Source organism: Cariama cristata, unplaced genomic scaffold, assembly GCF_000690535.1.
Source record: "Cariama cristata isolate BGI_N322 unplaced genomic scaffold, ASM69053v1 scaffold8940, whole genome shotgun sequence".
NCBI classification, from domain to species: Eukaryota; Metazoa; Chordata; class Aves; order Cariamiformes; family Cariamidae; genus Cariama; species Cariama cristata.
Window position 1 is genome coordinate 2,302 of NW_009592917.1, and position 15,874 is coordinate 18,175.

Genomic DNA, 15,874 nt, shown 5'->3' on the forward strand with positions numbered 1-15,874 from the left:
ATTCAGTATAAAAGAAGTAAGAAACAAAGGAACACACAGGCACACAAACATTGTCAGCAAGTCAGAAGACACAATAATGAAAAGGAGAAGGCTTCAGCCACTGATTGATGAGCCATTAAAGGAACTGCCCTGTAATAGCCTTGAAGAGGGTCAACCTGAACTTTGATCAATAAAGGGGGAAAAACATCATTATCATAATTTGAGGGGGCTTGTAGGACTGTGCAAAACTTAACATATGAAAGGGACAGCAGAACTTACTACAGTAGCAGGAAGAGACAAAGATCAGGGTGAACAGGGAGGGACAAGCGTGAGAAGAGGCAGAGGATGGGGAAGAGCTGCTGGTCAGTACACTTGTCTAGCTAAGCACCTGGTCACAGCAGTCCATACTATCTTCTTACAAAGCATCCTCTTAATGTAAACCATACAGAAAAATGAAGACAACTATAAGATGTATTGCTTTAATACTGTAAATTCATAGATTAAAAAAATTACCACTTGGGAAACTCACATAAGAAACATTTGTCTTCTGTTTGCACACATCCAATGGATTTCTACTCAATTGAGATTCAGGACCCAATCTTTAATCGTTACTACAGTCTGCACCACCAGTGATGGTATGATTAGTACATTAAACAAAGAAAGAGGAATTGGCCACAGCCATTTTTATACTGAAAAGAAACTGCTTCCATCCATCATTCATACAGTCAAATGGCACCAGACGTATTGTAAAGGCTAAACATATTCAATGTTTATCTTTTAAAATGATAAAAAGAAAGATAAATTCTATGCAAAATCATGCAGTCTTTCCACATTATGGCTGGCATGAACCACACTAAGCATTTAAATACTTTCACTTGATGGTGGAGTACGTATTTCCCCCACCATTACTGAAGCTCTGGTTTGTTACTGACTTCTGTTTTCAGTTACCATTCTCTGTTTTTATCAGTTCTTTGATGATGTGTAAGACCTTGTCATCTAGGAAAGAAAACAAACATAGTAAGTGGAAAACAGCGAGCTTAAAAATTGATTCCCAAAACCCAAGGATATCAGAAGACAACTCTAGCTCTCAGCAACTTAAAATCTTAATGGTTTAGGCTATGCCAGATTCTAAAGCAAGAAAAGTGATACCCAAACAAAAAGGCAAACGGCATGTCCACAGTACATCATTAGAAAGTTTATAAAATTACTCAATGAGCTGGCTGTGGCCATTTCAGTATTTCACAGAAGAGACTGAGAAATTGATGGGTTAACTACAGATACATTAGCATACAGGAATTCCCTTTCTTCCTCTCCACCTACAATATTCTTCTGAACATCCAGTGTTCAAAGTTTAAATTGTGCTCCTCTATCCCTTACTTTGGGGTTCAACATGCAGTTCCCCATCATTAACCTGAATTGCGAGACAACTTGCATAACAGTTAAAACTCATCCATGCCTGAGGTTCATCACACACAATCTTACTTCTGTTTTGAGACGCATACCTCCCCATTACTACCACTACCTTGAATGTTGTTATCAGGGGTATCTTTAAAACAGCATTTGCGCAGATTTTCATACATCTGGGGTGAGCCACATAATATATGTAGGATTAGTAATGACTTTTTGGATGTCTCCCAAGATAATGGAATGATACTCAAGTCACACTAACTCTACTGGGTGAAGATGCAGTGTACCGATGCAGTGTACTCAGATTTGCCGCAAGATCCATTTAACAAATACTAATGTCAGCAATGCAGTAATAAAGTTACCTTCAAGGGACATTTTAGGATTTTCAAGCTTCTTCTTTAAAACAGACTCAATGAGAACTCTCAGCTGTTTGAAAATTACTGCTATCTTTACAGGAGCCTATAAAGAACAGAGAAGACAAGCATTTACATTATTTGGACATTTTATACCAAAATATAGCTTAAAAGATTACCTTACATATAAATAGCAGTTTATAACAAGATTCCTGCAAACATGATGCATATACATACATGGATAGTGTGCCCATGAAATGCCTGGGCTGACATTATGCCCTTTTATCTTTAAGCACCTGTTGTTTGCAGCATCACAGCCTAAAGAACAGCAGCTCAGAAGCATAACTGAGAATATTCCACACATATCATGAACAACCAGCATAATCGAAGTTATTAATTTACCAATATCATACGTACTCTAATTGCTTTTTTCCAAGGTATAAAAGCACAAACTAATTTATACATGAAATAAAATATCTACACATTTCCCTTTCAAGAGGTCTGCCTGGCCCTCCTGAGAAAGCAATCACAAACCTCCCCTAAATCTTGCTAGGAATTTGGGTATCTGAAGCTGAGCCCTCTTCTAGGAATCTTTCATTTTATCCCTCCCTCCCTATTCCAATCTTTATTTCATTTACATACTGTCTGTGGTACAGTAAGTAGCTATTACGGAAAAAGCACAAAATGCGACATATTCTGCTTAGCATCTCAGCAGAAAAATAGAAATACACTGCAAGATGTAATCAGCCCACCAACCACACAACCTGTAGTCACCCAGGGACCATAAAAAACTCTCCAACAAACTCACAGGGGAGCTGTTTTTAAAAATTCCATATTCATGATAACCAGTGAATTCAATTAGATGGTTGCTTCCATGCATAAGTGGAGTGCAAAAAATTAAAATATTTTGTAGCTTATAGTCTTCCTTGAGTGTAACACAGGGCCCACAGGAGCACAGAAGCTTGTAACCAAGTAGCTGGCAGGCTAGCAAAAGCCAATGTTTGCCATTTAACAGAGTTTACAGAGCATTTTGGCATGTCACCTGTTTTAATTTTGTCTGCAAAAATACGCTAAGAAAATGAACTCAGTTTTCCCATTCCCAAATAAAACTTTTTCACCTGGGAATAAAAAAAACCCAAATAAAAAACCAAACACCCCAAACCCAGCCAAACAGGTATTTTCCTTTTGGATTTTTTTCTTTCCCAAGTAATTCCGTTTTCGCTAGAAAGCAAAATAAGTAGTATTTTAGAGATAAATATGTACTTAAGTGATTATAAGAAAGGGTAATTAAAATAGCACACTCGTCTGCTTTCAGTACCAGCTCTATAAAACAAGGTTTAGTCTATATCCATTTCCAATACCTTTTCTGAAAGAACACCAGCTTTCTTCATGAAGAGAGGGAATTGATTTGTTACAAGCCACACATTACAAGCCTATTCTTTCAAGTGTGATTTGCTAAGATTTCATTACATGTATACAAAATTTCCCATAATTTCCTTTAATTCTTTCCTCCCTTCTTCCCTCTTGTCTTCATGCCATGTATACAGTGTTCTGAATTAAGCTTCTACATCAACTGTGTAATACAAAAGCCCTTGGAGCCACTAAAGGTAGTTATCATTCCCAACACACCTGAAAATGGATCCAGCCATCAACTGTCAGGAGACGTTCCCGATGCTGGACTTCTATATCCCCACCAAAAAGCAAAATGGGGAAGGGGGATATTAAAGTAGTGTCTCTCAAATACACCTTAGTGTACCGCACCTGCATATAAACAAACACAAACATTAAAAACAACTACAAAAAAAACCCCAAACCACATAAACTGTGTAACACCAAATTTGACTGCTACTTTCAAAAGCAAAAAATGCACTTTTTTCCTTTTAAGATCCAATCAACACAAGTCCTTGTACACAGAACAACCAATGGCAGTTTGTCTGCCCTAGACCACATAAAATACATCACCTCTAAGTAAGTGACAGGCTTATACATTACCAGGAAATTAGCTAAAGCCACAATTTTGTTGAAATTCAAATTCAGAAAGATAGTGTTAGCCTCGTGCTCTTCAGAGAAGAGATATCAAAATTTATAAACCTACTGAAGTAAAAGGCAGGCAAAACTCTTCCATTATACATTCTTCTTAGCAGCAGCTGGTTTGTCTGTCTATATCCACATATGCACATGCATACATGCATAAATGTGGGCACATGTGTAGACATATAAGCAGAGTAAATGATGGGGCTCAGCATATGGTACTTCTGGCTTTGGAGCCTCTCACAGATAAAGACAGAACGGGATGGGAAGGAGTTGTAGTGGGAGGAAAGGATATAAAAAGAGTGTATCTTGACACAGAAGTGCAGGCTTTGTTTGTTTCACTGTTCATGGAATAACTTACCTACCTTACCGGCTGTCTTGCCCTTACATTACAAGGTTCCTGGGGGCAGGAAATATTTTCAGCTTTCCAATAAATACTATCACTTCATATGCATTAAGAAGTCTAATGTAATTTCCTGCCTCTCTACAGTAAAGTTGGCCATTAAGCAACTGCTGTCAAGATTTTGTTGTACCAGAAATATAAACACTTAAATTTAGCAAATAGCTGACGATTTTCAGTTGCAAGGGGGGAAGAAAGTGACAGGCAAAAAAAAAGCAATTCGCTGGGAAGTTCAGCAGTCAATTACAGAACTGGCTATTTTGTTTGAAGTTATTACTGGGGCTATGTAAGGCCTGTGCCAAGTTTCAAAACCTTACAGCCTGCTTAGAACAGTAAAAAAGAAAAAGCACACTTTGAAGTTACTGCTTAAAGTGATCATATTAAAATCATCAGCACTGTATTAAAAAAAGTCAATGATACTATTAAGTTAAATGACACACAGAAAGGTACTTTCATTTATAGCTACCAGTTTCACCATGAACAGATGTGTTCATGATGTTCAGCCTTAACTTCTTTTTCTTCAGCACTCAGATCACACATTTTTATGGACTTTAGGATCATTAGATACTACGACTCTTAAGATAAACAAGACATTTAGTATTAGAGGCATAACTCCACCTTTACACAAACTACCAGCTACACTGACTACTTTCACTTACCTTCTCTTGGTAAAGGAGCCATCCGTATGTCTGTAAGTCTCGATTTACAGAGGAAGGATGCACTTGCGCTTTACCCTGAGCAGTTTCTACCATACAAGCCAGTTTCTCTGTAATATCCACAGACTTTGTATATATTATTTTTCCTACGTTGTCATACAGCCCTGCAGTCAACACAGCTTTAAGAAGAGCTATTTCATGGAGAGAAAGGGACTGTGTGGCTCCATTTCCATCCCATCCACATTGTGTTGTAGGTGCTGTGAACCCTGCTGCTCTGACCACCCTTATGAGTTCTTGCTTCACATCCTGAAATGAGTAAGGTATTAGTAAAACTCTGAATTTAAAAGGGTACATACTCCATTCCATCAGCAGGCAATGACACTCCATCCCAAATATTCATGCTCTCCAGGCAAAAATCTCTTACTAGAAAAACATTTGTATTTTCCGCAACCACTTTGGAAATACTGGCTGTTCCTATGAGAAAAACATTGTCTGGAATATAGGATTAGATATATGGTACTATACATACTGCAAATACTAAATCTCTCACCTGTAGTTAAAAAAAAAAAAAAAAGACACATTTTCATCAAAGATCCACCTCTGCTTAGGAGAGCTCAGTCACCCAAACTTAAGTAAGAAAGACCAGTTAAAACATTTTCTCACCAAAAATAAAAGGCCATTTACATCAGTCTGTGGCCCATCTTTCAAACTAACTGTTAATAGACTTGTTCTTCGATATCAAGAATAACACAATCTAAGTATTTAAATTGATAAGTTTTGATTCTCTGGTGGAAATAAGGACTAGCTTCTCCAATGGCAGTGACTGCACAGATATATACCAACAAAGTATGCATATCAAAATTCAAATGCAGACACAGCTACCTCGATTGAGGGTGTGCATTTCATCAGTCCATAGCATTCCACTTGATGTGTCTTGTCTAAATAGAAACTGTGATATATCACCTCTTTAAAATGGCATGACATTTTCGGAGGGAAATTTTAACAAATAACTTTTGAGTGCAGAGCATAATTACTTGGTTTACCTCCAGAGTTAACAGTGAAGTCCTATTAAGGAAATTTCTTCTGCAATAACTCATTTCAGCACGATACCCTCCTTCTTGTCGAGCTCTTTTCCACCTAAGGAAAAAATCCTGTCTTACTACAGCGAAAAGATCCACATCAAGAGTAAAACAATATAAAAATGGTAGCAAATTAAAAAGCAATACTGTGTTTTGGTCAGCATTCTCTGCTCAAAACTAGAAATAAGTGGCATTAATGAGCGTGAATGCTGCTGGTCTAAGAGCACTCTGGAGAACATGCCTGCAACATAAATTTGGCAGATGCTAACAAAAATACAAGGTGATTTTCTCTCAAAAATGACACACTTCTGTCTTGACAGCTGAAACAAAATTCAGGTGTCGTTTTTGAGACCTAATGGTAATATCCTAAAAAGAAAAAAATATGTAAGTCATTTTATAATATATACGTTTGTACTTTCTCAAATACAAAATATTCAGGTCAGCATACCACAAACAGCAAACAAAACAAACACTAGCATAAACAGACACAGTACACATCTGTATGTGTGCTAGCATAGTTAAAAGGAGTTAAAGGATAAAGTACTAGGCAAGCTACCCTTTTGTGTTACAGTATTTGGCAATCTATGGTTAGTCTGAAGAGAAAAACTTCACGTGCGAGCAATTCAAGAGAATATAAAGATTCTTTACAGAACTGCATTACTTGTTATCTGCATCTAGCTATAAGCACAGGAGAACTATCATTTACCCCAGATAAGCATTGTAGATTGTTATATGGTCTGAAACGGCCATTGCTAGAGATGATTTTGCAAGATCTGCTTCATCTTTTCGACCAATTGGTGTAGTAAATGGGGATTTTTCTGTCATAACAGCAGCCAGAGTTGCCTGCAATTAGTAAAGTACAAATCACTTAGAAGTATTTTATGATAAGATTACAGGTTTATCATACAAATAGCTTTGAATTTTCTTTTACAGTAATATTTAATGATACATTATTTTCTACTAAGTCTCAAGGAAAAAGTATCACTATCTGAATTTCCTACACAGAATTCAGAACTTACTTACATTAAAGACATTGCTTACATAGTACCTTATACACACTGACAAAAAAATATTAAATCTCAAAACTCACATTCAATTGACAGTCAAATAACAGTGCAATACCTGATACAATACAGTGAAGGTCAGATTAAACAACGGCTTTAGAGTATACCACATTAACAGGAGATACTGAGAGAACAAAGGATTTTAACTTTCAGTTTTCAGCAACTAACACACCCATGCTTCCTCCTAATTTGCAGTAAATTAAATGGATTAGGTATAACTGCAAACTATGTCACAGTCTTCATGTAATAAGTTACTACATCAATTCATTTGCAATAATTTGTTTCCCTCCATGATGTCCAGGGGCCCTCACCTAAAAATAAACATTTTAACTTCTTGCATCATCCTTTCAAAATACCATGTTGCAAGAAATCAGATTAATTGTAAAGAGTTAACCATTTCTATACTTTAAAAAAAAAATTAGATATATTTATTTTTTTTACTCACCACAGGATCCAAGCAGCCAAATATAGCACCAAATATAAGCATTTTGCCAATCTTTACATTGACAGGAAGGGCAGCAAGGTGCTGGCCCAATGGAGTCAGCTTGGGCTCGTTTAACAGACAAGCTCCAATCTTCCTCAACAGGTTCATTGCATTACCAATTACTTGCTGCTGTGGTGGGTCTAATGCTCTGGAAAGAAAATCTTCAGGAGATCCAAGATTGCATTTCTGTGGAGTAAATGGGCATGTATTTCAATATAAAAATCTATTATAACAAACTTTTATATAGCTACAAAGGAAACTGGAAAGCTGTTCTTGCAATCAATGGCCCACATTCCCTCCCCTCTAAACCAGCTTCTCAGTTCCCAGCACACATATGTGCTCTACATTAGCTTAACAAAACTTCATTGTTTGGAAGGACTTCGTATGGCATGACCACTGATCAGAGAAGCATGTTACCAATGGTCACAGATGAGCAGGAGACTCTAAAACCTGAAGACACACAGTTCAACCTGGCACTAATTTGCCAGGCTGCTAGTTTTCCCATGCATATCCTACTCACTCAGGATAGGGAGAGGGGGAATGGAATTGCTTCCTTCAGCAGAAATCAGTGTGAAGGCTCTTTAACCAAGTTTAAATTGTCTCTCTGAGGTAAACTGGAATAGTACAGTATGCTATTCTTACTCAGCAGCATGCTCTGGATTTTCCAACACACAGGTACTGGGTTCCCCCCTGCCCTGGTGGGAGAAGCCCCACTAACTACACTGGATTAGGGCTGTCCTAGCAGAGCTTTTTAGCTAACAAGGTCAGTAATTCCAAAACCACGATAGTACGAAGGTGTAATTCCTCCAAAGGCACATGTAATATTTTTAGCTAACAAGGTCAGTAATTCTAAAACCAAAACCATACCATAATATGAAGGCATAATTCCTCCAAAGGCACACGCAGTATTTCTGGAACAGAATATTCCATGAAACTCTCAAATCTGTAACATCATAAAAACACAGAAGCACAGATACTCAATTTAATCCTTGAATTCAACTTACAAACTCGGGTTTCACACACTCATTCTCTGCAGATGTTCTTTTGGAAGGAGTGGGGAGTGGCACGTGAAACTGTTCATCCTTCAAATTAAGGTGTGTGTGATAACTTGGAAAGCAAGAGTCTCAGTGAAAGACAGGGAAAGGCAGTAAGACCTCGATTTTCAAAACAAACTCTTAAAATGCAGAGCTCTAAAACTGAAAGTCTTGCATGTGGTTAAAATGCACATTTCATTGGTTATTTCAACATACTTTTACCATAACTGTTTCTCAGCTGAAAGTTGCTTCAGACAAGCAAGAAAAAGGTTATTCCACTGCAGAATATAACAGAAAGTAATTCTGCAGTGCTGTATAATTTGGTATTTTCCCCATCTCTTATCCATAGAGATATCACTTCAGAAACCTACAGATTTATCTGATAAAAAATTCAAAGTTCAGGAGGTAAGGTTTGTGTATATTTGACATAGGGGAGTAGATGTTCAAAACTGATCTTCTGTAATTCCTTGGTGCCACACTTTAACTATGAAAATTTTTTTTCAAAACACTTATGTTATAGAGCTACTAAGAATAAAATGAACTTTTTTAAAATCATGAAACAAAAAGACTATTCATATGATACTCAAATTCTGTCTTTTTAAAATCTTTCCAGTTTGCAGTAATTAAAGTGAATTTCAACAAGAATTCTTGCTTTTGCACAGAAAAAAAGACAAAGATATTTAATTTTGTATTATAAATTTTAATATTTAAGTGATTTACAAAATACTACTAAGTTTACAGTACCTGTCTCTTGTGTACATTCGGAAGCAGAATCCATCCCTAACACGCCCAGCTCTTCCTTGACGCTGCAGAGCACTGGCTTTACTAACAAAGGTCTCCTCCAGGGAACTCATCTGACTACTTTCATGATACCTTAAAAATTGTAAAGCAAGTGCCCATTCAGATTTCAAAATTAAAATTTTGATGTATACTTAAATACCATCATACTGATAATATATCTAAATCGTATTTATTTGAAAATGTTATATTTAGTTTTGAAAACTTAAGCATACCTGGGGGAAACTGTACATCATAAAACCTTTGATACAACACACTAATGAAAGTGTAAAAAATAGAAAATGAAGGAGCTGTTTTATTATATCATCTCCCTGGCAATTCAGAATTGTTCTAACACATTCTGTAGGGCTTTTCACATTTAAAACAGACAAAAAATAACTTCTAAAAACTGAGGCAGTATAAAAAGGATCAACTTTACTTTCAAACTAGTATTTAATCATGATTATCTATATCTACGAACAACTCCCCTTGTTCTTCACACCATTTGAAAATCCAAAGATTCATCCCCCTTGTACCTAAACTGCAAGCTGTTCAGTGATCTCAGCACATCTTTTTCATCCAGAACTGCAGTTTAATAAAGATACTACAAAATTCTTGCAGTACTAACCTCCAAATATTTACAGTAATCACAGTATGAATTTGATGAAAATCAAACTCACCTGTTTTCTTTTGTTCTCCCAGTATCAATTACAAAGACAACATCTGGTATCGTAATACCTGTCTCTGCTATATTTGTTGCCAAAACAATCTGAAAGAAGTAACATAACATAAATAAAATAATTACGGAATGTCTATCTAAGAGCTTTCATCCTCTTAATCAATATTATAGAATAAATTTGGTTAAAGTTTTTTACCCAGAAATGTTTCCTTAAATAATCTTACAAAGCATTAAAAGCTACATGACTTGGAAAAGGATTTCGCCTTTGCCAATTACTAAGGAATCAAAAGTTAAGTGAGAATTTCACATCCACTTTTTGTTTTATAATCCATCAAAATTACTAGCTAGTACTTGCCAAAATTGGTCAACTTTTAATTAAATAGTTTGGCAGTAAGTAAAATACTATTTTTTTCGATAAAAGCTATAGTTACTAGTTAACAATAGTTAAAATTAAACAACAATTAAAGAAGCTCTTAGAAAAATATTAGGTTTAAAAATTTGACTGATTACTGTCAAGGTTTTCACAGCATGCTAGCTTCTATCTGTTACAGAGTACCAAATCTGAAGAATTGTTTCTTTGCAGCAAGAAAATTCCAGGAACAATGAGTTGTTATGTAATTCTGTATGATTTAATTTTAAAACAATTCATAGTTGCACCCACAGAAAGTTTCTCCTTTCAGTGGTGAACTTTGCCCTTCTAAACGTACGGTACCTTTCTGATACCAAGAGGAGGTATTGTAAATGCAGCTGCTTGATCTTGAGTTGAAAGGACAGAATGCAAAGCTATCAGCCTGTGCCTAGAACAAGAAATGATACTAATCAATATACACTTATCAAATTAAGATACAGTAAAACAAAATGAGACCAGAATGATTACAACAGTTTGCAGAAAGCAACTAGAATGGATACTTGAAAGAGTAAAACTTTGTATGATTAGGTGTGAAAATCTGCTTCAGTGTTTTATTACAATATCAAGACAGGATAACACCATTAGTTCATAGGGCTGTTCTCCGATTTAGTAATAATGCAGGAAAAATACTACTACTGCAGAATTCTAATTCACATTAATAGCCCATCAAAAAAGGGAACTAGGTGTCCACGAACCCGAGTTCTTTACATTATGCTTTCAAGACAAGGACCATTATTGAAAGAAACTTGGCACAGAACTAGACACATGCAACTTTCAGCCTGAGTAACAAAGGCCTTCAGAGATGAGACAGCCAGAGAGATTTGTGCTTTCCTTCTCTTCTAGACCTTGACATCTAAGTCCATCTATGAATCTTTAGAATTTGACTGCAAATGTTCTTTTTATGCCATCGTGTTGCTAACTTTCAGTTACCCACAAAATAGATTTCAACACCAGCTGTCACTACAAATCTATGCCATTTCTCTTGATAGATTACTGCCTCTGGATCTCTTCTCAGGAAATAGTGACTTCCATGTAAACAGTAAGCCACAGAAAGCTATATCCCAGATATGGCAGCTTCCATACCCTCAGAAATGGAAAAGTAGTCATTAAGTGCTTTGTGACTAAGTTTGTTGAAAAATAAAATTCAAACAAAAAAAAAAAGGAGTTATTATTGTACCATTCCTAAGTACCTGTCATTTTGCTTGTATCATTTTTAGATAATAAGAGTACATTTGTAGCACAAATAGCTCAGAGGTATAACTTTCAGTTTCTCTTTTCAAGAATAGCAGACCTTAAAACCCAAACATATTCATTAAGTTAAACCATTAACTTTATAGAAAATATCTGCATTACCTGTCACGCAAGTTAAATCTTCTGTCAGTTGAAATGAGATCATATAGCTGCTGGATATGTGCAAGGCCCGGTAAAAAGATCAGCACAGCACCCTCAATGTTCTTGAACTGGGGACTCCTATCTGGAAAGTTAGAGTACAGGCACATAGTTAAAACTAACATACATTTGCAAACAGTTTCACTTGAGAACAGGAACTTATTCTGGGCCCTGTGGTAAATACTTTCTAGGATGTTTCAAATAAGAATGAAGTCAAGTACTTCATTATCCATAGAAAGCAATGGAAAATTAGTCCAGAGGACAGGCCAAAGTATACAAACTTCTTAAGAAGTAGACTGTACCTAAGTATGCAAGTAACTCCAAAGTAAGTTCAAGGTTGATTTTGTAAGGGTTCATATAGAAGATAGCCTGCTGTGTACGACTGCTATACTTTGCATAGTAAGGAGCCAAATTGATATCAGATCCAGACTGGATTGGGACATAGTCCTAAAAAAGAAGAGCAGGAAAAAAATTGTATCCTCAGCATTTTAGAAGGTAAGAGAGCAGAAGGTCATTTGTCATTCACTTAATTTAGGCTTCTTAAAACAGAGATTGAGATAACAGACATTTAATTGACTAACTTCCCACCAAAATCAGTGTGAGATTAAACCACAGCTACCTACATAATCTCTGTATAGGTATCTACTACTGTTAAACCACATCCCAGACTAAAAAAAAAAAAAAGTAAAAATTAAAGTCCGTGCAAGCAGTACTATATAGCCTGTTTTACAAATGAAGATAGTTCCCAAGTCCATATCTGGCATCCAATTGGTATCAATTCAAAATGGGTTACTATACTTTCAAAACTATTTTGATATATAAGAAACCAGTCTCTCCTCTCCTCCCTCACCTCACCATTCTCAACTAATGGTTGCAATGAAAGTTAAGAGTGAATTAGGTGGCAACTCCTGCAGTGTTTTGGAGCAGGAGGAAAGGGGGAGGAAGGGAGAGTTAGCAGAACATACAGACATTTTATAAACATCTAAAAGGTACATGCTTAGCATAAGGCTTCTATGTTAAGTGGCACTATTGTAAATTATTCCATTGTTAATCAATGCACTTACAGAAGTTTGCTACCACATATCCTTCTGTACTGAAGGCTCAATAGAAATAAACCACAAAGATGGAGGAGCACTCAGGAGAGCACTTGGGCTTGAACTAAAGGATGGTGTTGTGAAGTATGGGGTAACTACCACTCTAGGAAAAAAATCAGCAGAGCACATGAGAGCATATTTTTCAATATATGCATCAGTGTTTCATCACACCAAGCTGAATGGTCCTCCAGAGATTTTTGAGAGAGCAAGTCAGAGCAGACTGGTATCTACCCAAAATACACAGTCTAGATGAACAGCCCAAGTTGCCTGAAATCAGATGGCATTCATATAGTCTTCTCTTCCAGAACTTCAATCCAACAGCGCATACAGCTGTCACTGCAGAGTGCCTCCAGGATTAACCACAGCCTATTTAAACCAAAAAGCTCTACACAATAATCTCATCTAAATAATCTCATTTTGTTGTCCAAAAAGCGGATTCATGCCCGGCATGCAATAAGCCAATTCCACATACTCAGGAGAGATACCGTGTTTATTCAGGCCTGGGTGCTTGGTGGACTTTTCCACAAGTCAAACACACCAACAAGTTTCAGTGTTCTTTTAATACACAAAAATCACAGATTAGTACTTTTCCATACATGCCTACTAACTACTGATTGGTTAGTAATTTACATATGATTACATATTAATTCATATAACTATGCATGCTCAGGGGAAGGGTCTTCACCTGGGAAAGGCTCTTCTTGACCTGTGAGTGTGATTTTTAGTATTATAATGAAGGCAGTTCACTTCAGACACAGTAAAAACTGGTTTCATTGACAAGTTGGTTAATCAAACGGTCACTTTGCCAGGTTGTCAAATAATTCATCCTTAACACAATCCCTCCAGATGTTCTCATAAACTTGTAGGACTTTACATACCCTAACTCCCTTCATTATAATACTAAAAATCATACCTACAGGTCAAGAAGACCCTTGCTGTGGTGAAGACCCTTCCCCTGAGCATGCAGTTATATAAATATATGAATTTACATAGGAATATATGTATTTACCAGAGTGCCCAATGCCTCTTTTGAGACAAGATTTATTAAATAAATTAGGAGCACAAATTAACTTTGAAAACGAAAGAGTTCAAATTCATTTTCCTAAAGCTAATCTGTGGCAGGCTCAAATATATCTATTACAGATGGAGACAGAAGACGGAGGAAAGGAATTTGAAAACATCTCAGAGGAAATCAAGAATGTAGTTACTTCCATTGTATGGGCAACTGAGAAACCTTAAAAAGAGAAAAATGTGGAAACGGTAAAAATCGAATTAAAATCAGGAGTTCGGCCGGTAAGAAAGAAACAATATCCTACCATTATGGAAGCCAGAAAAGGTTTGGAGCCAATAGTGAATACTTTTCTTAAATACAGACTTTTATGAGAATGTCAATCTGAATATAATACCCCCATCCTCCCAGTGAAAAAGTCGCATAACCAAGGATATAGACTGGTTCAAGATTTCACATGAGTAAATCAACTAGTAGTGAACATCCACCCAGTGGTTCCTAATCCATATACATCATCAACGACTATCAATGAATCAAATGTATATTTCTGGTTTAGACCTAAAAGATGCTTTCTTTTGCATACCTTTGGAAGAAAACAATCAAAATATTTTTGCCTTTGAATGGGAAGACCCGTCGACTAGAAAAATGAAACAACCCAGCTCTTCTGGACTGTCGCCACAAGGATTCAAAAATAACCTCTACCACCTTTGGAACAATCCTGGCCAAGGGACTAGAGCAGTGGCCAGGTAAAGAAAGTCAAATAACCTTTCTCCAGTATGTTGATGATATTTTACTGGGGATAGATACTGTTGAGATCTGTAAAGAAAAGACTGTGAGCCTCCTAAATGTTTTCGGAATGGCTGGGTACTGAGTATCAGAAAAGAAAGCACAAATTGCAAAACAGACTGTAATCCATCTTGGATGTGAGATTTCCCAGGGACAACAAAAATTGGGAAATGACAGAAAAGAAGTCATTTGTAGAATGCCCCCCCCCCCCAATCTAAAAGAGAATTGAGAGGATTCTTGGGAATGGCCGGATAGTGTTGCCTTTGGATTCCAAACTTCAGTTTAATTGCAAAGCTGTTTTATAAGGCAACTAAAGGTCCTGAAGAATTGCTCGAATGGACTCCTGAACGCAGGAAAAGTTTTGATGATATTAAATGAACTTTAATGAAGGCCACAGCCCTAGGGCTCCCACATCTAACCAAACCCTTTGAGTTGTTTGTCCATGAAACAGGATATGTAGCTCTGCGACCTCTAACTCAGCTCTTACGGAATTGGAAAAGACCTGTGGCTTACTTCTCTAAACAACTTGATAAAGTAAGTTCAGGATGGCCTGGCTGTCTGCAGGCAGTTGCAGCTACAGTCCTTATCATCCAGGAAGCCAGAAAATTGACTATGGGACAAATGGTAACAGTTCCTGTCCCTCAGGCTGTACTGGAACAAAAAGGACATCATTGGCTTACACCTAGTCTTTTGCTATAATATCAAGCCATGTTACTGGAACAGGACAACATCATCTTAAAAGTAAGCACAGTACTAAATCCTGCATCTTTGATGCAGACAGAAAAAAGAAATTATTCTAATCATGACTGTTTACAAGTTATTTAACAGGTGTATGCCAGCAGGCCAGATTTGAAAGATGTTCCTCTCTGTCCTGGTTTGGCTGAAACAGAACTATTTCTGCTTTCAGTAGACTTTCTTTCCTTCAGTTAAGTTTTCTTAGTAACTGCACTGTCTGAAGCTGACTACAGGTTTCAGGCAGTGCCTGCTTTCAGAGCTGATGGCGGTTCATGTCTGTAGCTGTTGCTGGGGCAGGAGTGGGATTGTTATGCAGAAAGGTCCATGGGTGGGTGCTTGGTCCCTGCGGGCTCTCTTGGGCTCCGCTGGGCTCCTCCTAGGGGGAAGGCAGAGGAAGGGTTGCACCTCCAGGAAGCTGCAGAGGGCACAGGTGACCCAGGCCTGACCAACGCAGTATTCCATCCCACCCACGGGAATACTCGGTATAAAGCTCAGGGATCACGGGGGCC

The 15,874-nt window shown here is 37.1% G+C and overlaps 1 protein-coding gene across 1 annotated transcript in view; it reads right to left on the bottom strand.

Annotated features, from left to right (window-relative positions):
* Positions 1–927: 927 nt before the first annotated feature.
* Positions 928–15,874, bottom strand: part of DHX29 (DEAH (Asp-Glu-Ala-His) box polypeptide 29) — a gene marked incomplete at both ends in the record, with an annotated part of 28,035 nt that continues 13,088 nt past the window's right edge. The window contains 13 exons of the mRNA XM_009701622.1: positions 928–975; positions 1,749–1,845; positions 3,369–3,500; positions 4,830–5,132; positions 5,870–5,963; positions 6,612–6,748; positions 7,415–7,639; positions 8,321–8,396; positions 9,232–9,360; positions 9,945–10,033; positions 10,656–10,740; positions 11,706–11,826; positions 12,044–12,188. Of these exons, the coding sequence (XP_009699924.1) occupies positions 928–975; positions 1,749–1,845; positions 3,369–3,500; positions 4,830–5,132; positions 5,870–5,963; positions 6,612–6,748; positions 7,415–7,639; positions 8,321–8,396; positions 9,232–9,360; positions 9,945–10,033; positions 10,656–10,740; positions 11,706–11,826; positions 12,044–12,188 (1,681 nt within the window). The remainder of the gene's footprint in view (positions 976–1,748; positions 1,846–3,368; positions 3,501–4,829; positions 5,133–5,869; positions 5,964–6,611; positions 6,749–7,414; positions 7,640–8,320; positions 8,397–9,231; positions 9,361–9,944; positions 10,034–10,655; positions 10,741–11,705; positions 11,827–12,043; positions 12,189–15,874) is intronic.